Source organism: Aethalodelphis obliquidens, unplaced genomic scaffold (assembly GCF_003676395.1).
Source record: "Aethalodelphis obliquidens isolate GAN/ISIS:26980383/991018 unplaced genomic scaffold, ASM367639v1 scaffold23, whole genome shotgun sequence".
Lineage (NCBI taxonomy): Eukaryota > Metazoa > Chordata > Mammalia > Artiodactyla > Delphinidae > Aethalodelphis > Aethalodelphis obliquidens.
The window spans coordinates 10,992,732-11,019,879 of record NW_020837967.1 but is presented as its reverse complement, the minus strand read 5'-3'; the positions used below and the strand labels follow the sequence as shown (position 1 = coordinate 11,019,879).

The 27,148-nt window shown below is 34.6% G+C and overlaps 1 protein-coding gene across 1 annotated transcript; it reads right to left on the bottom strand.

The window, feature by feature from the left end:
* On the bottom strand, positions 1 to 27,148 carry ARL5B (ARF like GTPase 5B). Its single transcript, XM_027121782.1, has 6 exons — positions 26,825 to 27,148; positions 14,789 to 14,849; positions 13,056 to 13,203; positions 10,570 to 10,653; positions 9,072 to 9,223; positions 1 to 6,459 (listed from the first exon to the last, which is right to left on the bottom strand). Exons 1-6 carry the CDS (start codon positions 26,871 to 26,873, stop codon positions 6,411 to 6,413), a joined length of 543 nt encoding a protein of 180 aa, XP_026977583.1. The 5' UTR covers positions 26,874 to 27,148; the 3' UTR covers positions 1 to 6,410.

Sequence of the window (27,148 nt, the reverse complement as noted above, 5' to 3'; positions counted from 1 at the left end):
TATTGGAAAAGTAATTATTTATTATGACAAAAATAAAACTGTTGACTGAAAACAAATGAATGTTACACTGTATTGCACCATGACTGCAAATGAGCCAAAACCTGTCTAAAAGATGAACATTCCAGAGCAAACAGCATCCTTTCACTTGGGTAAGTAGGCATGCAAGCAACTCATTACAGCATAATTGCAGAAATAAAAAATTATGAGTACCAGTAACCTAAACTTAACATATAGAAGCATTTTATGACAGTAATAAAGTTATTAAAAATTTAAAACATGTCTTTTCAACAACCCACCATTAGAAGAACGTGCTTTGAACCACTTTCAAGAAGTGATGATGTGAATGCATTAATTTGTTTGTTCTTTTAATTTTATTAATGCTTATATATTGAACCAACAGCACACATCTCAGTTGTTTGGTTGGGTTTAAGAAGCACAGTTTGTGGCTCTGAAAGACATTTTTTTCCTCTGTACGATACCAGGGGGCCCCCAGAGAGATCCAATTCATAATTTTGGCCTTATTAACACCATCTTCACTTGACCAAGCTGATTGGCTAAGATATTGTTACAGTGTTTGCAGAAAGCCTGAAGCTTGATGGATAACAATAATTTGTATTTAAACCTTAAGAAATGAACATAAATATAAATAGACACTTTAATGTAGTTTTACATTCTGAGGCAAGAAGTATATAGGGCCTGCTGTTTCCTCTTTAATGCTCTAAAGCACCAATTTATGTTAAGATGGCAATGTGTAATTATAATCATTATATTCTGATAGAACAATTGCAAGAGCAAGGCTGTAACTGCTTTTAGTTTTAGTTTTTTTAACCATGCTCTGTACAATAGATGAATAGGGTAAAATTTGTAACTATTACATAATTGGAAATATCATAACCGTCATTTTATTTCACACTTTTAATGAAATAGCAGCTCAACTCTTTTAAAAAGTCAAAATGAAAAGTTTTCCTAACTACACTGAACAGTTTACTCCAAGAGAACAAAACAGGGGCTGTAGAATCCCTGCATTTCCTGAAGGAAAATGTAAGAAGATTAAAATGATTATAGTCTCTTATAAAAAGGGCTAAAATATGCAAATAAATTATAAACATAACCAACACCAACTGATAGTCATTTGATATCTTACCAACACTGATGGAAATATATTCACAGTATAATAAAATCAATCAAATTTTAGAGTTTTTCCTTTCCCTTACTTGATTTTAATTAAACTGATTAAATATTGACTATGCACTTGCCCATGTGCTTTAATGAAGACAGTATGTGGATTTGCTACACCATGTTAGCCCTGCTAGTGGTAAACAAGAGTAAAAGAAAACAAAATCTCCAAGGAATGCTCTCTCTTAGTTGTGAATTTTGCATATTTCAAATACAGGTTGGGTGAAGGGGATTTTTATGGGATTGTGCAACATCCCACAGACTAGAGCAAAGCACCTTATGTATGGACTGAAAAATGAGGTAATTTTTTAATTAAAATTTTACAAGTTTGTGCAAGAGAACATTTCCATTCTTCTAGAATTTTGTTTTCTATTCCAAAAGATATGCACAGCACATTTTATTATTTCTCCATTTCTAGGGAAGAAGGTAGATTACTGGTTTATAAAAATGCAAAAGGTGCCACTCTCTGACTACACTCCCAAATTCTAGAAACCTGATCAGTCTTCAGTCCTTTGGTCACATTAAAAATAATATAGGCCATCCAGTTTTATAGTAAAAGACTGAATTTTCTAGTAATTTTAAGTCCTTGAATGGGGGCAATTCAGTGTTTTCATTCAAATTTCCTATTGGAGATTTTTTATCTTATATTAATCTTTACTGTCAAGTTCTTTGACTTTTGTTTCTAGGTATGCCTCTAAATCTCCAATTAACATTTCCCAAACATTTCACTAGACCTTATACATTTAAAGCTGATTTTAGGTCTGTGGAACACAATATTTTTTCTACTTTAAATTTAAAACAAAGTAGCTGAAAAAAGATTATTTTTATTGGCCTTCTCTATTTATCTCTGGTTACCTGAAACTCTTAAAAAATACTTTTTGGGAAACTGGCTTTTAGATTTCAGTCTTCACAATAATGCTAAATGAATAAGGATGAGACATTACTGAAAAAAACTAACCTTGAATATAAAGTACTTCCAGATTTATACAGACATTTGTAAAATATTGACATCCTCACTGCACTATCCTTTTCACTACTGGAAAGTCAAACAGAACTGGAGCTTGGGGCAGCCTCTAAAGCCAATAAACTCTGAACAAACTAACCACTTGCATCCAGTTAGTAAAAGCCAGGAAAACAAGCAAGACAGTTTCCAGAAGAGAGTATTTCCAATATACACTGGTGTTTTATAAGTAGATTAAATATCATCTTCTTAGCAATATGGCTTATTTTCTTATTTGCATTGTCATTAACTATTAGCTCAATGTAAGTGGAGTAGCAGTTACTAGTTGATGCTTTGTTTTCTTATTTGTATTCATATACTAAATGAAATGATAATGAGGTGGGAATCAAATAATAGATAAAAATAAACGTAATTTCATATTACATGTCTTCCCCTCATTTGGTTTGGTTTTCTTGTGTTTGTTTTTTAGTTTTTAGTAGTAGTGTATAAAGGTTCAGGATTTTAAAGCCAAAAGATGTGTTGGTGCTCTAGTTTAAGTTCCTCAGTATGGGAAAAATAGTAGGAAGGCCATGAACGATAGTAATTGTCTAAGGTAAAACAGGTCACGGCCAAATTAAGATTCAAACCTACTTCTTTAGATAGCCAGCACAATATTCTACTGGATACAAGTCATCATGCTGTATCTCGAAGTGACTCTACTCTGACAAAATATAAAAGATCCTTTAGAAGGGAACTAGATATGAAATGTTTTGGATCCAAAGCCATAGATGAAAAGTTAGGCTCATTAAGTTGGTCTTCAAAGATAAATGTCAATGGAATTCATCTATTCTAGGTATAATACCAGTACATTTTTTCTACTGGTATTGTTTTACATAGTTAATAATTAAATGAGTGCTAGTCAGAGACAATTCCATTTATAATTTGTCCTAGGATACTACATCAAAAATATTTTTTTAAAAATAAAGCTTTTATTGTTTTAAAATTTTCTTTGCCTTGTGACTCCCCATAACTCTTCAGAGAATAATGTTTACAGCACTGCCTATATCACTCACTGTTTCCATAGGAAAATAATTATTTTCTCTTTATGCTATAGGTAATGAAAGTTAATTTATGCTTAATCAAAATGACTACAGCTACAGAAGTAGCATCCATTTCAAAAATGATTTTTAACAATGAAATTTCAATTTATTATCATTCCTCTAATGAATATAGAATAAAATTATACCTTTAAGCATACTACCAAAGAACCTAAAAGCAAAACTTTGTATTTAATCGTGTTATTCAATAGATTATAGATATATTATTTCAAATTTTAAGGAATTAAATTACACTAACAATACAAAATATGCAGTATGTTCCCATATAAAAGGGCTTATTAATTCTAAAAGAGTTCTCAGATGGGCTTCAATAAGAAAGATGAGTTTAAATATGAAGAATGCAACATGTTCAAAATTAAGAAAAATGCCTTGAACTTACAAGGGTAGCAGTTACATTTTAGTTATAACAAAATGTTTGTTAAAATTTAGTTTCTTCCTCTTCACATTAAAAACAAAATGTAGAATAACCTCCCGAAAGTAACATGGGTGGATCCCCTGCTTTCCACCACTTAGAAACTTCGCTAGGCAATTGAGGGATTGATTAGGGAGGGTGAAAGCTGAACTATTTCATTGTTAAATTAATTACCTGCTAATATGACTTCTAAAGAACAGGTATAATACAAAATTGAGAACTTATCTCAAAATATGAATAAAGGCACTAATCACAAATTTACATTTTTCATCAGACAATATCTTATAGCTGGTTGATTTTCAATAAATGTCAGAATCAATGCTTTAGCGTTAGATACGTGCTTGAGTCAAAACATTCTCTTGGAGTAAAGGGTAATCAGTTTTCATATTACTGTAAGAGGAAATATCTAATGAGAACCTATAAAATACTTTTTAAAAGTCTTACATGAATTTCCTAATTGAACTTTTCCCAATCGTTGGCACAAAACCTAGTTGGATGTTGATTTCATCTTCAACACACAGCTAACATAAATCTAATCCAAAAACAACAAACTGTTTTTCAAAAAGGATTTAGAAAATAAAATAAATTGTATTTTAAAAATCAAATTGAAAACTTGAGTTTATACTAGTAGTTTGACAAAATACAATCAACTATTAACACTTTCAATATAATGCTGATGCGGTAATATAAAAAAATAACCATATAATTTGACAGAAGAAAATGGAGCCAGCCAATCTTATTAGATACAAGAAAGATTTCATAATAACAACAAATATAGGAATATTAAATATGATTTTTCTCAGGACAGAATTCAGAATTCAGAGTATCCTCAGTATTCATGGCTAAACTATACAACCAAGATAGAAATTCTGGCAAAGTGTGCTATCATAATTTCTCCTGCCCCACCACCACATACACAACACAAAGCATCCATATTGATTCATGTCTGCTTTTCTCTCATGTTCTTGATTATGCATTGTATTAAAAACAAAATTTATCCTCTACCTGGTATAGAATCACTAAGAAAAAGGTTCAGAACAAGGTTAATGAACAACTCCTTCCCAAAGCCCAGAAAGCTTTCCTCTGGTCATTTCCAGTTCCAGGGTGTGCTACCACTAAACAGAAATCAGAAAAATGCTACCACATTCAACTAAATTAATTAGACTAAATAGAATAAATCAAGTATAACTGAAAACAGCAAAATTTAAACCAACTTACGATAAAAAATATTAAAGTATCACTTTTGAACAGGTACTGATGTTCTTATGAACACTGAATCCTATTTTTGACCCAGATGAAAGAAAAATACTGCAAAAATAAAGTATTATTCTCTATGTGTGTTTTATCCCTTTCATAATAGCAAAATCACACATTTGAAATAAAGAGGATCAAAATTACAATACCTGTCCTCCCTCTTAAGGTATGCACTATTTAGATTATTGTTCATATTAGACGACTGCCTTGAAAATGTTTTAATGCTATCCAATAAGTATACTTTTGCTAGATTATGAGTTTTTAACTATTTAAAAATTTTTTAAGTTGTTAGTGTATTAAACTTGAGTCTCATAGTAATATTCTAAAAGCCATGATTAAATTCAGCAGTTTCCTATTATCCAGCAAAAGATCTTAGAACATGAGGCATAATTATACAAATGTCAGTTGTTTCAAGCCTATTACACTACAACCTCTAACAAATTCAAGGAAAGCCATATGGTTTTTTAAGTAATATACTGCTGGTGATAGAAATGCTGTAATAGACACAATTTCAAATTCTAAGAAATAAAATGAACTGTTTGTATTCCTGCTTTAGCTATTGCCCAAAGCAGATGCGGTGCCCCTTGCAAATGGAATAGTTGAAATTTTTGCTGATAATAAAGTTGTTTGTAATTGATAGTAAAATATATTCCAAGTGTCTTGGTTTAATTTTAGTGCTGGTATGCTTTAGTAACTTCCAATTGTTATATATGCATTGAATAATGTGACATTCTTAAAAATACCAGATTTATTCAAAATATTTACTATCAAAGTTGGGCTTTGAAATAAATATTTTATTTTGATTCGTTTTTAACCAAAACTAATCCTGTGCTGCAGGCAGAAAAGTGAACTTAATTCTTTTAGATAAATAGCCTACTTAATTTCCATGCTAATAGAAACTTAAAATTATTCCATGACTTGCAATAATGTGGGGGAAATTAACTCATTTAAAGGCAGTTCTCATGATGTTTCATCCTCCCCCTTAAATACATATCTTCTAGGCATATTTCTTTCTCATTTACAATAAGTTCTGCCCAAAAGATAAATAGTTTACAGAGGGAGCAAATATTTAGTGCTGGGTAAGTTTGCAAACAGTACGTGATAATTTCCACTACTGCTCTGTCAAGCCAATAATTATCTGGTGGGGGGAGGGGGCAGTCAAGAAATGAAAGGAACTGGTCATTAAAGTTATTACAATACTTCAGAAAACATTAAACATATGATAAACATTTCTTACAAGGCAGTCGTTGAATAATTAGAATAAGCAGTCAGAAGAATTCTGTTGCTGAAAATAGTTACACATTATGTTCATCCAACTGAAGATTAGTGCATTAAAAAAAAAAGTTAAGAAAAAATCTTTTATGTTCCAGTTCAGCTGCACTTGATTCAAGTGTTGCTCATAGAGGTTTGTGTTGTTATAAATTAAACATGCTGCTGCCTTAGCAGCCAAAGGTACTAGGAAAAATGTTCATGTCACAGAATAAATAGAGAGTCTCTTTCGAGCAAAAAGTTATCTCACACCAATCCGGGAGGTCATCCACTCTAGACCTTGGCATAACCTGAAACAAAAAAAGTATTTTCAAAATGAAAAACTTTATACTTAAAAATTGAAAGTATACTTATTATTTTTAAGTCTTAACGCAAAAGTCGGTTCTACAATAATTATTCATACATTTAACTGCCAACATTCAGGTAACACTATAATAAGTAGACTTTCTAAGTGTAAGATTATCTAAACAAAATGATACTAATCAGTTGAGAATTGTGGGAAACTGCTTTAGTCTCATCTTGAAGATACAGCTTTGGGGGTTTTGCCATTAAGACTATAACTATCCCACCCCCGCCTTAAGATTAACTAAACTGGGGGCGCGGGGTTCGGGGGTTTCTGCTCCCACTGGTGAGGTGTGCCTGGAATGGTGGATGTCGAACTGCGTGCTTGGTGGCTTGGTGAATGGATGCGGGAGAAAATGGTGGCCGCGTGGCTGAATGACCAGCCGGAGGTCTCCCACGCTGCAGCCAGCTTGCCCAGATCAGGCCTCTGCTGATCCTGATGTGATGCCGCCTCCCTGTTCCTCCTCCTTGGAAACTTGTGCAAAGAGCTACAGCCATTCCATGGCCAGAAGATGGAGGCACCAAGATTTGCACGCAGTATACAGTTTTACACTGACACTTCTCTGTCTGGCTTGATTCCCTCTTTTTTTTTTTTTTTGCGGTATGTGGGCCGCTCACTGTTGTGGCCTCTCCCGTTGCAGAGCACAGGCTCCAGACGCGCAGGCTCAGTGGCCATGGCTCACGGGCCTAAATGCTCCGCGGCACGTGGGATCTTCCTGGACCGGGGCACGAACCTGTGTCCCCTGCATCGGCAGGCAGACTCTCAACCACTGTGCCACCAGGGAAGCCCCTCCCCTTTTTTTAAAATTTTAATTTTACTGAAGTATAGTTGATTTACAATGTTGTGTTACTTTCTTCCGTACAGCAAAGTGACCCAGATATATACATATATATAAATGTTTTCATATTCTTTTCCACCATGGTCTGTCACAGAATATTGAATATATAATAGTTCCCTGTGCTATATACAGTAGGACCTTGTCGTTCATCCATCCTATATATATATCCATCCTATATATATTAGTTTGCCTCTGCTAACCCCAAACTCTCATTCCCTCCCTCCCCCCAACCTTGGCAGCCACAAGTCTGTTCTCTATATCTGCGAGTCTATTTTTGTTTTGTAGATATGTTGATTTGTATTGTATTTTAGATTCCACATATTAGTGATATCATATGATATTTGTCTTTCTCTGTCTGACTTACTTCTCTTAGTATGATAATCTCTAGGTCCATCCATGTTGCTACAAAGGGCATTATTTCATTCTTTTTAATGGCTGAGTACTATTCCATTCTTTTTAATGGCTGAGTACTATGTACCACATCTTTTTGTCCATGCATCTGTCGATGGACATTTAGGTTGTTTCCATGTCTTGGCTATTGTAATGTTTCCCTTTTTTGAACCATCAGACTGTGAATTCATCAGACTGTGAATACAGATGATATCTTATTCATTTTGATGCTCCCAGAACCCAGAGCTAGCACTGAGTATTTATGTTTAATATTAAGATTTATTAATCAATAAATGCTTATTTATGGAAAAAAAATATTAACTAAACTGAAACCACTATAGAAAGACGGCAGGAATTTCACCCTACTCTCCTAAATGCTAAAGAATGGAGTGCTTATGGCCTAGTCTTAAAAGTACAGATCAAAAAAGTCAACATACAGCTATTATATTACAAGCTATTTCTAGTATGAGAAATAATGAGAAGGTCAGTTTGATTTGAAGATAAATAAGTTCCTAGAGGGCTTCCCTGGTGGCGCAGTGGTTGAGAGTCCGCCTGCCGATGCAGGGGACACGGGTTCGTGTCCCGGTCCGGGAAGATCCCACATGCCACGGAGCGGCTGGGCCCGTGAGCCATGGCCGCTGGGCCTGCGCGTCCGGAGCCTGTGCTCCGCAACGGGAGAGGCCACAACAGTGAGAGGCATGTGTACCGCAAAAAAAAAAAAAAAAGTTCCTAGAAATAAACGGGGTAAACCATATATAACACACTGGGTTCTCCTCGGCCTACTATGTCCAAACTCAAATTCTTAGGAAAGGAGGAATACATTAGAATGGCATTTATCTTAAATGTTTGTTGTTTAGAAGCATGCCTCCAAAAATGACTCCTGATAATAAAGAAGACGCACTCTTGTGGAAAGCTGGGAGTTTAGGCTTAATTAAGCCCTTGCAGAAAACGTGAAACTTTTTTGAAGCTTCCTCTTTCATTCAGGTGACATTACAGTTTTTTCCCAGTTAGTGAATGATAAAAGCAAGAAATGAACAACTGAAAATCTAGACTGTGAAAACTTAATTCAAAAGTTTGTTCTTGCCCTTTTTTGGTGAAACATTCCATTTACACGAAATGTTACAAAAAATTTGTCAGTAACTTTGTTAAATTGTAATTTAACAATAGTAATTGACTAAAATTATTCCAACCTTGTAAGCCTGAGACACAATATAAAAACTATCTTTAAAAACAAAAATGGAACAGATTCAGAGAAGAAAGAAAGTTGGCCTAAAAAAGTTGCAAGAAATTTGAAAGAAGTCATACGTCCGCTCACACTGATGAGTACTTACCCTTCTCCTGTTAAAGCACAGCAGGACTGAATGTGCCATGGATGATCCTTAATTGAACTGAGGGTGAGGTATTTAGAGATTTCAGCTGCTGTCATACACCCTTTCATATCCTGTTTATTGGCGAAGATAAGGACTGCAGCTTTCCGTAAATCCTGCAATCAACATGAAATATTTCTAATATGTGAAATATCACAATTCAAATTAAAGTAATGAAGCAGGAGGATAAAATATGCCCTACTGAACAATTATTATGAAATCTTTCTACTTTAAAATAATCAGGCACTACTATGTAATATAAAAATTTTGTTGAAATAAAAATAAATGACCTCAAATAACCATGATTTAATGATTTACTCTAACAAAGACAGATTAATATAAACTAGATATTAAAAATTATTTTTCTACTATTGGGCCAAATGGGTCAAACTAAAAGTAAAATAAACCTGAATCTGAAATAATGACTTAAAACTATATGAGCACTATTCTAATAGGCAAGTATAGTATACACTGCCAAATACTACAGAATTTCTCCAAAATTTAAAGGAGAGTACTGAAGGTAAGGGCTGGGCAATACTTACTACTTAAAGTCTTTGTACAACCTAAGTTCAGTGATTAATGTTCACTGCAGAATTGTTTATACTATCAAAACATTAGAAGTAACTTAAATGTTCATTAATAGAAGAACAGATCAAGTGTGGTATCTTCTTACAGTGAAATACTATGTAGTTGTTAAAAGGAATGAACTAAAGTTGTACATACTGCAGTGGATAAATCACAGTGTTGTGCAAAAACCCTCCAAAACCAAGTTACAAAAAGATTACACACACACACACACACACACACACACACACACACACACAGACACAATACCATCATATAAAGTTTTATGAACATGAAATATAATATTCTGTAGAACTGACAAGTACATAAAAATGTAGCAAAAAGATCAAGATACGCACAGGAATAATAATCACTACTTTTAGGATGGTGGAATTCTTTTAGGATTCTCTGAGAAACAAGGGAAGGAAATCAGATTGAAGAGGTCTCATAAGATAATTAATATCTTATGTTGACTAGTGGGTGCATGAATGTGTTTTATTATCTAAGTCTTTCATATATATGAACTATTTAGAATTAAGTAATCCCAAATTATTCACTAAAGAATTTTCAGTTATTATAAACTGTAGGGAGGAAAAAAACCTTAAATTTTCCTTTCTCTTGCCTCAATTTATCAGACTTTCAAAGGCATGACTAAGTAGTTTTAACCTAGAAAAATATTTTCAGTAATGGTATTAGTCTCCAAATTAATGTGTTCGGTTTTCTTAAGTTTGAAAAAGTATTAAAAACTTTTGACCTCATGACTTTCATCAATTTGATATATAAAACTTTGTTAATGATGAAATAATCAACAGCAGAGGACATTAATCTTTGTGAAAAAGCTAAACCAGTGTACAGATACCTTACTCCATTTGTTTTACGTTTGCTTTTCAAAATTTACCTCGTGAGCCAACATTCTATATAATTCTTCTTTCGTAATAGCTAGTCGTTCCCTGTCAATGCTGTCAACCACAAGAATGATGAACTAGAAGACAAGTAAAAAGAAAGAAAATTAAATGGGATGTTGAAGTTTTCTGCAAAACTACTCTAAGTGCTAGAAGTACTTTCTATTATGACATCATCACTATAAAATGGTCCACTGCTTTTTCATCATAAAGAGTTTATATTATACTGAATCACATCAAGCAGTAAAATCCAAATGTTAATAAGAAAAATACTCACAACTTCAACAAATAAAAACCATGCTGGAAAAGGTGATGTTTGAATATACAATATGCCCTAATATGTACTAAGATTTATTTTAAAATGCAGGTAAAAAAAGTAATTTTTAAAAAGAAAGTCACAGTAATTTATTCTTTCACTAAAACTTAAAAGTACTCTGTAGTGGGCTTCCCTGGTGGCGCAGTGGTTGGGAGTCCCCCTGCCGATGCAGGGGACGCGGGTTCGTGCCCCGGTCTGGGAGGGTCCCACATGCCGCGGAGCGGCTCGTCTCGTGAGCCATGGCCACTGGGCCTGCGTGTCCGGAGCCTGTGCTCCGCAATGGGAGAGGCCACAACAGTGAGAGGCCCGGGTACCGCAAAAAAAAAAAAAAAAAAAAAAAAAAGCATCTTTGATAAGAAAAATAAGAAGATACAATGAGAAAGGGCCCCTAAATTGAACATTTTATGCAGAAGAAAAAGTTAAGAAATGAGATTAAATGGTTTTGAGGGTTATAGAAGAGGAGTGAGTAAACAGACAGGAAGGGTAGAATCAGATTGTTCAAATGACTACAATTAGGGAAAGAGACAACTAGAGTAACCTGAATATAAACTAACAAGGGCTTAGAAAGAGATACAAGGAAAGAAAATAGAGGGGATAAATATAAGAAACATGGAAAAGTCAGAATAGACAGAATATGGGGAAGTAACTCTGTAAGTTAATGAGAGGAAGATGTCAGAAATTAGTCAACAACTGTAACTTGCTGTATTAAGAGGGAGACATTTCAGCTTTTGGATGATGCCTCCATGCAAAGAATTTAAGAAGCGAGATAAGTAGGGTGAACAAAGTGGTCGGAGAAACACCACATAGATTAGATCCCTACCTGGAATCTAAGACTGCAAATGCTATGTGCCATGCTGGTGTGCTACATGAAAGGTCAAAGGATCTTTGTAGTAATTTTGATATTCTTGTAGAAATAGTTTATAAGAACATTTCATATAAATGGCATCACTAACAATGTATATCTTTCTGGACCCATGTGAAATCTTCTAGAGTGTTGACAATTTCAAAAAACTACCATTTAGTAATGCTATCAATATACAGGGATCAGTTAGAACCAACTTTGACCTATTCACCAAAGATAACTGGTCTTTTCACACTTGGGGTTAATTCTGAGCTCTGAAAAAATAACAACAGTTATGCTAAAATGTTGTTCTTCCCTTACTCTCTAACACATTTTAGTTTCAGAACGTTATTTTACTGTAGGAATATATATTAAACTAACCTATAACCATAAATATTAGCTTACCAACCTATCCTCCCCCGCAAATAGAAAAAAAATTAAGTGCTGCCACAGCTGCTGCTTATCTATGATATGCCATCTGGTTTGACCAGTCATACACTGCACTGGAATATATACACACATACACATAGGCTATTACAATGTAAATCTAGAGGAATACATGTTTATTTATTTTAAAAGGCAACTTATTCACCAAAAATTCCTTGCATCAACACTTCCACCTCCTCCGCAATCCCCCTCAAAAAAAAAAAAAAAACCTCAAATTTTAAGAGGTTTCATTATAGAAAAAGTAATTGGTTTGGTACCTCTTTGTAAAGCAAAATTATGGATGCAATTGTGCATTAGTATTCCTGAAGATAAACCTCTCTCAATAGCACTGCATGGTTTAAAAAAAAAATCTGAGAAGAAATAAAAACAGATATAGAAGATATTCCAGATTTGTTCCCCGGGTCGACTCCAATGATGAAAATAAGTGACAAAGAATGCTAGGGGGATGGCTTGCAAATCATCTGCTTTTTAATTATAATCTCACCAAAAATTTGAATGTGCAATTCATGTTATTTGAAAATCCTATATTAAATTATGCTTAAAATATTTTACTCCTCCTCTAACTAACTAGGGCCTCTTATAAAGTTGGGAAAGGTTATATAATTTATCTTAGTGTCTGCTGTCTCCAACAATGGAGATATTATAGTATTGCCCTGAGGATGAATTGAGAGAGCCTGACAACAGTAAGCACTCCACTAATAATAGCTCCCATTACTCTTTTGACTTGCCTTTTTTCTTTTATCTGAAAACCTCAAATTCCTTACAAAAAACGATCTTATTAAAAGGGAACTGTCACTATGCCTTATGTACAGCCTATCTGTCTTCTGGGTTTACCCCTTAGTTCTTTTCATTCAAATTCGGAAGTAACTTTAGTATACCTCTGTGTTTGAGTAATACGTGTTCCAGGATGATCGCAGTGACTCTTGACCACCAATATCCCACATAAGAAAATGAGTGTTCTTCACAACTATTTCTTCAACATTGCTTCCTATGGTTGGAGATGTATGAACCACTTCATTCATTAAGCTGTTAAAAGACAGACACCATAAAAACTCTTTTGTAAATCTTGAGAACCTAAAGCAAGTTTTATCTCTGTATTTTTATACGAATCAACCTTCCTTACCTGCACCAATGATGGTAATCGCTAGCAACAAAACTAGAACCTTGGAGAACATTTGTGCAGACAAATACCTAGACAAAGAACAACTCCTGAAGAAAGGCAGTTTTTTTTGTTCTTTTAATGGAATAAACTACAGGCTTGATCTGGACAGAAGGGAACTGTGTGGTGTGAGTTTGCATTTTCGTGGCCAAAATGCCAATAACCCCATGCCCTGTTATCGGTTAGAGCAGAACCAATCCCCCATCCTGAAAGAGCAAGTTTCCAGGGGACTGTGTCATCAACACTTGCAAAGTAGTAACCACTGAATAGTAGGCTATCATTTTAAAGACTGTCTATGTGAGAAAAGACACTTAGCTCAACCATAAAAATCAGTGCATGCCTATTAACGAAAACTACAGTCTATGGGCAAATGAAAAGTTATTTAGAACACTGATGCTCATATCACATGTATTATCATACTCATTGGTTAAGCTACATTAATTAATTCAACAAATACATATTTGCCTATAACATGTCAGTACTATGTTGGAAGAAGTCTGCAACTCTCCCTTGGGTTTAATATATGTATTTTTGAAGCTGTGTGCAAAATTATTTCAACAATGATGACAGGTTTCTGAAATGTTCATTTCTAATGTCCAAAGGCTGTGTCATATTAAATTACATAATGGCCAATGAATGAATGTTTTAAAGAAAAACGAGTAGTTATTCAACTCTGAAACAACAAGCCATAAGTTTGTGGCTTTTTAGCAGAGTAGCTGAAAAAAACATTAAGCACTGCTTAAGTGAAGTACTTCTGGAGAGCTGCCAGCTGATGTACTTAAGATGAGGTGGGAAGAGATAAGAAGCACACAATGGAGCACTGTATTTCATAACTATTTGTTAAATGCCTGGGACACAGATCCATTTCCACTGTTTAACAAGGATCATTTCATTGGCACTGAAAGGATAATGGGAGGTTGTCTGACAAGTGGCTGCTAAAAAATTTCCTTAAAGTATTAATGTATTTCTCTGAAAGTCTCAAGCCTCTTTCTGTTGCAAGCTACCAAAGCAATATTTTCAGGGGCGATCTTCATTTCTTTTGATTTGACAAGTCTGGGTATGTTAAAGAATTCCAGGACTATTAGTCAGGAGAGTAGCAATAGCTTCCTAGATCGATATCAGTCTATTTTACATGGACTTCAGAGGGGGAAGAACTAAGCAAAATGTACTTTATTCCTTCCTTCCAGCACTAGAATGTGTGCTTCATTTATTTTTAGTTTAATATTAATTCTTTCTTTCAAGGCTGGAAAAAGATGAGTGTTTTTGACTGTAGCAAACATACGGCAGTTTACCTTACTCACTTTTTAATAAATTTTGTGTTTGGTAAAACACAAAACCATGTGTTTAAGTTTTCCCATTATATTATAATGGTATCTCATTCTTATTAATGATACAAAATTAGCTCCAATAACAAAAATAATAAAAACTGTTTAAATAAACACCCATACTTACAATTGATAAAGAATGGTGGTTTTCCCTGCGTTATCCAGTCCCACTATAATTACTTTGTGTTCTACAAAAAGAAAGCAAACCATAAGCATTTAACACTGCTGCATACTTCAATTACATGCTTTCAACAATGATTATTAGTTAGCCCTCTAATGAGAATCATTCACTGGATATTTACTCCTGGAATAAGATACCGGAAATAAAGAGAACTTCATGATGTCAAGGCTACTTGCCTTAAGTGAGGCAATCTATTAGGACGTTCTCTATCCATCTCTTATAAAAGAATGAGGGAGATGGCTAAGAGGGAGGCACAACTTTGTCACTTTTGCTGAATTTGGGGGGAAAAACCCAAATACTAAACTTGATGAGACATTATGACTTAAAATATAAGTAAAAATAAAAGTGTTTTACACACCTGCTTGCCCTCTCTACCAATCACATTAGCTTTTTATCAAGTTGTTTTTACAGCCAGACGTTTTCCTACCTAAATGTACCAAGATTTTTTCTTTTCACTTTAAAATACAATTGAAAACATAAAACTAAAGAGTTTTCCCTGTCAATAATAAGGCACATAATTTCAACCAGTTTTCATTCCTTCCATTAATTTACAGATAAATAAGCAATTACTTAGTCTTCAAGGCTTTTTCAATCTGGGTTTTATAACTCTTTTGAGCAGATACTGTTTTCACTCTTTGTATACAACAAAAACCTCTTCAGTTCCCTCCTCTGGTGCCATCGGCTAAAAGTATCATTTCTTTCGTAAGGATTTTTAAGGCCCATCTAATTATTCTGTTACTTGGTAGATATTTTGAAACATCCTTAGAACTCACAGGTCATCTTTTCTAGATTTTAAACTATACAGAATATATTGAAGATTCCTTTTCCCCAGGACAGAATGCTTAAAAAGTTACTAGTGAAACTCAGCAGGGTATGCAAGGAAGTCACCATAAGAACCTCTGCACATAATCAACTGATTTGTAGTGAATCTGACACATTTCATACCAGATCCCTGCTGCTCTTGTTAACCTCTGATGAATATCAAAATTCTGATTATACATCTAATCAAATATCAGCTGATATTCCTAAAGTATCAATATTACATCAGTCCAAAAGAGGAGCCATAGTTCACAGACAAGTTCTTATATGACAAACCATCTTTCTATCTTCTCATGACCTGCATGCTGTAGGCACTGTCTATATTAATGCAGGACAAATGACATGGTCCTCTGGAAGGGCTGTTTTCACTATGGCAGGAGCTACTTTGTAAAAAAATAAATAAAACTTGTTTGCTTATTATAACTCAGTATCATTCTCTCTTTCTGACTCTTTTGATTTGTATCCCCTAATTTCTAATGGAGCCAATCGAAGTGTTGCCCTGTTTCTGTCCCTTACAGTGTGAGAATGAGAGCACTCTTACCAGTGGAGGAACAAACATTCTAAATTTTGGTGAAATTTTGGTGACAGCTGGAAACTCCACCCACCCACGATCTGGAGACCACGTGGTCCCAGCGGCTTGAGAAGGAAGCCACTAGTATAAAGGTAATCTCAACCTGGGTGCAGATACTCCTGCTGGGAGGAGGGAATGGAAAGATAGTACCAGGTAGTACCATCATTGTTGAACTCAAGTGAACACCAGGGCCATTTTCAAACGTGCCTGCCCCTGGCTTCACATTTGTATTATAATGATGATCACAGTACTGAAGGCCTGTGATGGTAAAACTCATAAATAATGCATCATTTTGAAAGATTGGTCCCCCGTTTAAACTAAGTCAGGAATGACAAACCCTGAATGTAGATAGAGTATGAATTTCATTAAAGTTTCAAATGTTTGATTAACTTAAGGTTTTTTAAGGTGACTTTTCCTCCTCATTGATAGGCAAGTCTAGGAATTAAGACAAAACACAAAATTTCAACTCTGTCTTATGATGAAGTATGTATATCTATCCTTCAGGTAAACTGAGACCTATCTTCTGATGTTCAAATTGAGTTTATATAAAAAAGTAACAGTAAAGGAACAGCTAAGTGCTTAAAAGCATGAAATAAACAGAAGTTTATTTTAAATCTTTTCTTTGAAAACTGTCTTTAACATTATCTATACAATAAGAGTAAAGTCAAGTTCAAAGAGCATTTACTAAAAAACCAAGTACAAAATAAAAGCTATTTGTACTCTATGCACAACTGTAATTCTTCTTTCTTTTTTCAAATGCCTCTGTTGTACTTAGCTGCTACTTGAGTATGTCAGTGACCAAAGACTTCATTCAGTTCACAAATGTTTTTAAAGTTTTTACCTATTCAAGGAACAATGAGAAAAATACGGAAAGTGACACATATTCTCTTGTTATTGAAAATAAAATTAATGTTGCTTTAAATGTCCCCAAGTGGTATCTAGATTAATTAAGTATAAAGTTTCTTGAAGGTATTATTGAATCACAGTGCTCTATCAAATGTTCACATCAGTACATACCAAAAGCATAACTATGATCACACAGTAGTGCATATTACTTGATGTTAAAAGGGGGCCCTCATGCTTGAAAAACATGACACAGGGGTGCTTGTTCTGTACTGCTGTCTTTCTGGTTGGGCATAATCAACAGGCCATATACAAATCTTATCTTATGTACTGAAACACAAAAGATCAACTAAGCTATGTAACTGTCAGAGTGATTTCCTATAGAGTAGCTTTGATAAAAACAATTTCCTTTGCCTGTCATAATTAACTAAAGCAGATGTGGAAAGATGGTTTTATTATGTATTTATCTAATAGGTTAAAAAAAAAACTTTCAAAATATATCAGTTATGGTTCAAGTCAGTCTCAAATTAAGGTGAGAAAGGCTTTATGCCAAAGGTCAAATTGTGAATTGCTGCCACTGAGAAAAACATGAAACGTTTTAACATCATTTTTATTTACAGAGCAGGAAGCAGAGATTTCCATTTCACTAAAATTGAAATTTCTAAAGTTATGAGGAGAAAATTATACAATTGTATACTTTTACAACTTCAACTGCTCTTCAATATGTATATCTAAGCCATATATTCTTAATTTCCAACTCTTCAAATTACTCTCCATGAAAACAAAATATTTAGTTGACGGACTGAAACAGTTATTTCTCAGTTAACCTTAAAGAGGGCAAACTATAACATGGATAATACTAAATTCTTTATTTAGAATGGACTTCACAAATGTAATTATAGAAAATTTATTTTTTCCCAATGTTTACCAATAGCATTATTAAAAAATATATGATGTTAGAGTAATAGGCTGACCACGCTTAGGGGTAGGAATGTGCGTGTTGGGGACGGGGCGTGTACAATTTAAGATGATTTGTGGATAGCTAAATAATTTTGGGTTAAGCATTACCATAAGAATCAGAGTTATAAGGAATCCAAATGTTTTAAAAGTGTCTGCACACCACGAGATGGTCACTTTGGGCATCTTATTTCACGAGAAATCTCTTCCAGGAGACCAAGCTGCACCTCTCCTCATAACAAAGGTGTGAGAAGAGTATTTCCAGTGTTACTAATGATGCATCTCCAGAGCCCAACACAAAGCAAGTTTATTTACATCAAATGAAGGAATGCTCATCACAGAGCTTTTGTTTAATTTTGACCAAGTGTTTACACATAAGTTTCTCTATTGGCTTGGCTTTGGTGTTTATTCTCTTGGATTTCCTTAAAAGCCGGCTTTACTTTTCTTTTCTTTTTTTTTTTTTTTTTTAGGGAAGGCATAAAGACATGCCTTTACAGGATGAAGCTTCAAAGCAAATTAGTAAGCTCACTTGCTTGTAGACAAATACAGGTTAAATGGCTAACAAGAAAAATGATGAAAAAGGAACTTGAAAAAAAATAAGTAAAAGAAAAACAACAAGAAAAAAAAGTTTCTCCCTTTACCCAATTAGAAAAATTTTTTTTATAAACTCAGTTTGTAGTTTTAGTACAGATACCAAACAAATAGAATTTGTAGTTTTAGTACAGAATACCAAACAATGAAAACAGACTCACATGAGAAAAGCATTAGAGAAGCACTAAATATTGGCAGTGTTAATAAACTGTGAAATAATATGTTAACATTTATTTTATCATGTTAAAATTGGATATTGTTAAAGTATATGACAAAATGACTAACTTTTAATTTTGAGATATAAGATAGCCACCCAAATATCATGAAATAGGGATTGCTACCTTCTAGATACATAATACCTGCACTAAAATTGTTATATAATGAGGACAAGCCCTATGTGAACACAGAGTATGTAAACAACTATATAACTAAACAAATAAAAATGCCCTATGCCAAATCTGGTGACTTAAAATTTGAAATACTGCATTTACAGAAAATAAGTTTGCATTATTGCAATAGGTAGGTAGTAAAATGTCAGAGGATGTGATGTCACAACCTGAGACCTGAAGTCCTGGACAGCAACGAGGAGCAGTCTGCCTCTTGGAGAGAACAAAAAGAAAGAAAAAGGAGAGCTATAAAAAACTCTGTCTTATATTATACTTATTATAGAATCATAAAATACCACAGCTTAGAAGAGACTGCAGAACGTGAGATCTACTCCTTCTCTCCCACTTCTTCATCAACAAATGTGTTACCTATATGGCAACTTTGAGGAACCCAGGTCTCCAAAAATGCACAAAACTACTGACCTGGGCCACCCTGCGTATTTTACAGATAAAGAAATTACAGGCCTATGAAGTTAAAAAAAAAAAAAAAAATCAACCCAAGATGCTATTTTCAGCAAAAATACACTTCAGGAATGAAGGGAAAAAAAGACATTTTCAGATAAAAGAAAACTAAGAGAATTCATTTACCTGCAAAACCACACTACAAAAATGGTAGAGTTCTTCCGCTTGAAAGGAAATTCACAAGATGGAAATTCAAAACATGAAAAATAGTAATGTGGGTAAATATAAGAGAAAATTTTACCCTCTCTTAAAACTTTAAAGAACATGTGATTGTCTATGGCAAAAATTATAACACTGTATTGTGCAGTTTATAACATATGTAGATACAATACAAATAACATGTAAGCTGTATGGTTATAAACGACAAGGGAGGAGAGTATGCAATTACATATACAGTTTCAAGGTTCTTACACTTTACAAGTGTTACATTATTAACTCTAAGTAGACTGCAAAAAGGTAAGAACGCATGTTGCGATCCCTAGAAGAACCATAAAAATAATGTGAAAAGGAATTGCTTAAAAAGTCAATAAATAAATTAAAATAGAATTCTTAAAAAATTTAACAGTCAACCCAAAAGAAAGTGGGAAAGGAAGAATAGAGTAATAACAAAACAAACACAGATGGGACAAACAGAAAACAAATGGTAAAACAGTATACCTTAATATTTCACCATGCCATAAATCTAAGCACACTAATAAATCGGATAAACATTCCAATTAAAAGGGAGAGAATTTCACACTAGACAAAATAAACAAGATCCCAACATATGCTCTCTATAAGAGATGCACATAAAGATATAAAATATCTAAACAAAATTAACAACCACCTTAAGCTAATAAACATTTATAGAACATTGCAGACAAATGCAGAATGCACATTCTTTTCAAGCGCAAATGGTATATGCACCAAAACAGACCATTTAGATGAACTATAGAAAGTCTCAATAAATTTGGGAGGAAGAAAAAAAGGAAAGCTTACAGAGCATGTTTCTGACCACAATGGAATTAAATTTGGAACCAAAAATAATCTATCAAGAAAAACAAGTATGTGGAAACTATAACAACACTCATAAATAAGCCATAGTTCAAAGAAGAAATTAAAAAGAAACAATTTTTAAAATGTTTCCAACTGAATGAAATACAATATATTAAAATCTATGGAATAAAGCTAAGGCAGTACTTAAGAGGAACATTTACAGCCAGCTGTTTATATATGAAAGGAAAAAGAAACAAAAACAATGATGTTTATATATGAAAGGAAAAAGAAACAGAAACAATGACACCCAGCTAACCCTTAAGAAGGTGGGGGGAGGGGAGTAAAGCAAACTCAAAGTAAGCAGTTGGAAGGAAATAAACAACAAGAATTAGTAAATTAGAAAACAGAGAAAATTAAAATCTTTTCTCTGAAAAGATTAACAAAACAAAAATGGGACTGACACCACCTTTAAAATTTACCATGAAGTTACTGCAAGAGAAGAGAAAGTCTAGAGATAAGAATCATCTGAGTTTCAATAGAGACTCCAAAGTAATTCACTGGTAAAGAAAAGTCTTCAGTAAATTATACTGGGACAAGCAGATATCCACGTAAAAAAATAATGAAGCCCAACCCCTATTCACATCATAACCTCAAAATAATCTGAGATGGCTCACAGACCTAAGCATAAAAGCTAAAGCTTCTAGATGAAAGGAACAGGACACAGAAAGTAACAGCCATTAAAGAAAAATAATATAGAGAGAAATTGAGACTTCACCAAAACCAAAAACTTCCACTCAGCAAAAATCACTATTAATAAAATGAATAGGGAAGCCACAGGCTGGGGGTGGGGATGGGGGTATATTCACAAAACATATCTGACAAAAGACTCAATTCCGGGATATAGAAATAATTATAAAGAATAACTTTTTTGACCCCCCCCACAAAAAAACACTGGCAAAGGATTTGAACATTTTGCAAAGGAAGATACACAAATGGCCAATTAGCACATGAAGAAGTGTTTAACACCCAAAAATCATCACAGAAATGCAAATTAAAACCAAAATGAGATAATAACAGTACACATCCAACAGAATAGCTAAAATTAAAATACTGGCAACGAAGCCTCAAATGTTGCTGGTGAAAGTATAAAAATGGTATAACCACTTTAGAAAACAATCTAACAGTTTCACAATATTATAACTCATCATGATGCAAATGAATAGACAACTGTGGTATATTCATGCATGGAATTACTTATAACAGATCTATGGGGAAAGCTTCCAGTGTGAAGGGCTAATATAAAAATAAATAGAAACAAACAAAAAAACTAAGACACTTAGAAGACATAGCATTATGAAGCAACGCCACAAGAATAAAACAATGTAGCAAATAAAAAGTTTTTATAAATTAGAATTATGATAGCTGAAAATAGTCGATAGGATTGGAAGACAAAGGAAATATCCCAGGACTCCAAAAAAAAGAGCCAGAAAAATGGGAAAGGATAATTGATAATCAATTTAGTGCCATATGACCAATAATATTTCCAGAAAAGTAGAGGAAGAAATCCTAAATTTAAGAAAGGAAGGGAGGGAGGGAGGGAGGGATGAAGGAAGGAAAGAATTCCTACAATGGAAAAAGGTGCAACTTTGTGTTGAAAAGGTCCAATGAATGAAGACACAACAAGGCACACCTCTTTCAAATTTAAAAATACCAGGGATAAATGGAAAATTCTAATATCTACTACAAAGAGAGGGAAAAAAATCAGAAAAGAATGATACTGGTCTTAACAACAACACTGGAAGCTGGAGGACAATGACAGTACCTTCAAAATTCTGAAAGAAACGTTTTCAACTTAACTATATCCAGCCCAATTATAAATCAAAAGTGAGGACAGACCAATATATCTTCAGATATCTGGAATCACACAAAAAAATGACCACTTTGGGCAACTTCTCAGGAAACTTCTGAAGGATATACTTCATCAAAGTAAAAGTAAAGCAAGAAAAACGTTAAGTTCTAATAAGACAGAAAAGCAAAGGAAATTCCTAGAATGATAGATAGCAAGGACAAGTCCAGAACAGCTGTGTGGCGGGCACAGAGGAAAAACAGGTCCAATTTGGAGCAGGATGGAATACTGAGAGGGCGGGTAGGAAGGATAAATCATCTGATAGTCGTGATGTGTGTAAACTGTACAGAGAGCTTTTGGATGGCACAAAATGACTTAGCCAAATGTACAAAGAAAACTAAGGCAATGAGATATGATTATTTACTCTAGGGGGGAAAAAGCTGTAGAAAAAAGGGAAACATAATTACAGCACATTGTGGCTCAGTAGTAACAAAACTTTATAGTCACAAAAATGAAAAGATAGAGTGTGGATTAAGCCAAAATATTATACTGGGATAACAAATATAATGTTATATGTTGATTTATATCTCAATTCTTAAAAAAAAAAATTACAGTGTTTAAAATTTCCACATACGTATATTATCCAGAAATGTGGAAGTATATGCTGGGAAAAAAGTTAAGAGATTAAAGAGATCTGACGAACACACATCATTTTCAGACTTTAGCATTATGTAACTTTTAAAAAAGAATATGTATGTGTTACTTCAATATAAACTTTTTATGTTTGAAAAACAAAACAAAAAATTGAACAAAAGCTTTTGTAATGAGGATACAACAGCGAATAAGACAAAGTTCATGCCTCAAGAAGTTTATTTCTATTGAAACAGACAACAAGTAAACAAATAAACTTATCATATGATTACAGGTAGTGATAAACGTTACTCAGAAAAACAAAGGGTTAAAACATAGCGACTGAATGTTGGGGAGGTAAGAGTGGTCAGGGGAGGAAAGGGCTCTCTGCGGAGTGACATTTGATCAGAAGTCTGAACCATTTGAAGGTATGAATAAAGTGGGTTCTGGAAAACAGGGAGCAGACAGTGGTAAGTTTAAGTTTGGTGTGTTTGAAACTAGCAAAAAGAACAGAATTAAGAGCAGAATACTAACAGGAGACATCAGATGTAAGCCATCAGAAGTGAAGAACAATAACGATGACATACAAATTGGATATCAGTGCTCAAAATGATACCATGAAATTCACCAATGAGAAAGAAATGATGAGATAATGAAATTAAGTTAAAATGTCATTGTTTTTGGTTCTGAAAATGAACTACAATTAAAATCATATTCCATTCATTCTTAAGTCTGGATAAAACAAGAAATAACTGACAGAAAAAGAACAAGGTCTATGAAAGTTTAAAAAGAAGTTTAAAAAAAAGGAACGCTCAACTTCTGAGGTGAATCTAAAGATAGATATACACGTATGTATTTTATATAGGCATAACCTCATTTTATTGCACTTCGCAGATATTTCGTTTTATACAAATTGAAGGTTTGTGGCAACCCTGCGCTATCAGATGATAGTTAGCAATTTTTAGCAATAAAGTATTTTTAAATTAAGATATGTACATTGTTTTTTAGACATAATGCTATTGCACATTTAATAGACTGCAGTATAGCCTAAACATAACGTTTATATGCACTGGGAAACCAAAAGAAATTGTGTGACTTGTTTTATTGCAATATTCGCTTTATTTTGGTAGTCTGGAACCGAACCCACAATATCTCTGAGGTATGCCTGTACAACACACATAAACAAACACAAAGATATATACAATAATGTCTAAAAAGATAATCAGATTTGAAATTATTTCCTTCAATTGATAAGTGCATTGAAGTAATCAGTCTTCTAGCTTAAAATCAAGCAATACAAAATCACAGAGACTAAGAACGTAGTTTGTAACAGCTTTATTTAGAGGATACATGCTTTTAGTATACTTATTCCCAGAAAGGTATCAAATTTATAAGAAGATGCTTGGTGCTCTAAAATACTACAGGGAAAAATGTTGGAAGAAAGATAAGGGAAAGGAGTATTTAAGGTAATATAAGCCGTAGTCAACTCTGCCTGTACATTTGAGTCATCTTAGCATTGATGCCCACGGCGCTCCACCCCATTCTGATTTAACTGCTCTGAGGTGGGGCATTGGGCATACTATGCGACCAAGACTGAGTGATTAGATGTGTCACTCTAATCACTGGATTAGATGTGTCACACTGGTAAAAATGGAAAATGCTGAGATTGTCAGGTGATACATATAGAAAGTAAAAATACAGGACTAGTATCAATCTGATCACATTATTCCCCTGCTTTAAAACAACATACATGACCAAACTCTAATGGCTCGGCTCCCATGGCTTGCAGTTCAACATCTTAGTCTACACACAAGGCCCTCTGTGATCTGGTTCTCCTAGCTACCTCTCCAACCTCATCTCCTCTAACTCCCCCACAGGCAAACTAAAATACAGCCAAACTAAACTATTTTCAGCTTCCCTCAATGCACCAAACTATTTCATTCCTCTCCCATTTGCGTATTAGTCCTTCTGCCTAGAATAACATAGCATGCCTTGTAAACACCTACTTATCGCTAAAGTCCAAGTATACCTTTTTTTGTAAAGTCTTCCAGGAATCACCTGAGAAAAAATTAATCACTTCCTTCTTGTTGACCATCACCATGCTTTTATACATACCTGTGAAATAATTTACCATGCTACATCTTTTTTTTCCCCAATCTGTATCATTTACTGATTCTTGAGTACTTTGAGAGCAAGTTATATGTAACTTTTCTGTATTTTAACCTTTGCGTCTCTTAGGCCTAACTCTGATGACTGGGTTATGGCCTATGACTAAATGTTAGTTGCATGAATAAATGGGAATAAAATGACAGAATAACCACTATGTAGTTCTAAATTTTCAATAAGGAAGTTAAAGGGAAAGAAAAATTCTAAACAGTACTGGGGATTTAAGAGGACTAAACAATTGTGACTACAAAAGTAGCCCATGAATGTCTTTCATCATCTGCCGAATTTTCCCTCTACATCCTTCATTCCCTTCTAGTCTGATTAAGAAAGCCTAAAAAAAACACCAAAAACAAAAAGATACACAACAGTAATAAAACAGAGAGGAGAGAAAAGGGAATGGGACAAGTTACACAGGGAGAACCAACGACTTTGGTAATGTTTTATTTCTTAAACTATGGGAAAAGATAAGCAGGTGATTATTAATCTTTATACTTTTAAACATGTCTTAAAAAGCTGCTTTACATAGTAAATTCATGTAACAAGGATTAGAAAATATAAACTACTGAAAAAAATGTATTAAATTTATGGATAATATCTATATGGAAAAAATGTATGGAGTTAAATTCTGGCCACTTTGAAATCACTTGATAAGTGCTATCTGCAGTAATTTCGTTTATACACACACATGTATATGCGTATACGTGTATATGCGTATGCATATATCTATCTTTATTAACTTGTAACCTTGAAAAAGGCTATTTTAGTATTCTTATCGACCTACGGAACAAGTGACTAAAACCATTTCATTCTGTTCATAACTTCTTAAATCCAAAGAAAAAATACCGCATTAGCAGTAACAAATTGGTATCATCATAAAACACTGGCTTTTATTACGCCCGGGTATTAAATGCAAAATGAAACTATTTGAGTTTTAAAACTGGTTTCAGTTACTGAGAAAACACTCTGTTAAAAGAATGCCTAAAACTTTACCTATTCCCGGCCCTTTTTATCTGGGTATTTTCTCTCTTCAGAAGCCATCACATCTCATTCACTCTGACTCAGAACAGGTTTTACAACTTCTTGGCCCTTTGGACTTGCAACTTTTAGACGTCTCAGAACCAGTTCTAGACTAATTACGGATACGCAATAGCCTACATAGAACCAAAAGCATTTCGTTTTCCAACATCGAAGAAAGGAATGAAGGGTTTAAGACGAAGATTTCCAGAAACTGGTGTATCTCAATAGGACAACTCATTCCCGAGTCCTGGAAAGCAGGCGAAATCAGAGAGAACGTGAAGGCGCACTGGCTTAAAGAGCAGGGCGCAAAACAAAGCATCATTAGTAATTAAAAAAAAAAAAAAGTTGATTGCTTTCTGGGTGGACACTTATCCTGGGGCAAGACTTAGGATGCTTAATAGAGATGGAAAAGGCCCTCCAAGTGCCTCCGGGTATCATTAGGTGCTTTCCGCTTTCCTTCTCTAAAATCCCCAAATTCTTGGTTTGGATCCAGGGACACCAAATGCCCCCTCTTCTGACATTCCATTTCTCCCAACCATCACGTTGCACCTTCTTCCAGCCTAAAATAGTGAGTTTCTACCCACCTCCTCGACTAAGTCACTTCTCTGAGTCTCAGAACGTTTGTGTCCACCTAGAAACCTGTCTCCCCTCGGCTGTCCCCTTTGGCGGCTAGACCTCTGCCTCGGATTCGAGCCGTTGCGCAGCTCCATCCTTCTCACCTTGGTTACAGAAGAGGCTCCACAGTTTAGCGAAGATCAGCCCCATCATGAGCACCTGGGCGGGCCACGGGGTTCCCTCAGCAGCAGGTGCCGCTGCGCCGGGCCCCCCACCGCGGCGCTGGCCGTGGGGAACCAAGGAGAAGCAGACTGGGACCACGCGGCGACAGCACTGGTTGGCGGAGAAGCCGCGATCGGCCGCTCAGCTACCCGTCAGAAAACGCCGTGCCAAGTCCCTGCCCGAGAGTCCTTTGTTCGAGTCCACTGAGCCCAACGCCGACCCGTAGTCCCTTCGGTCTGAACCCACCTACCCACCAGAGCCTCAAC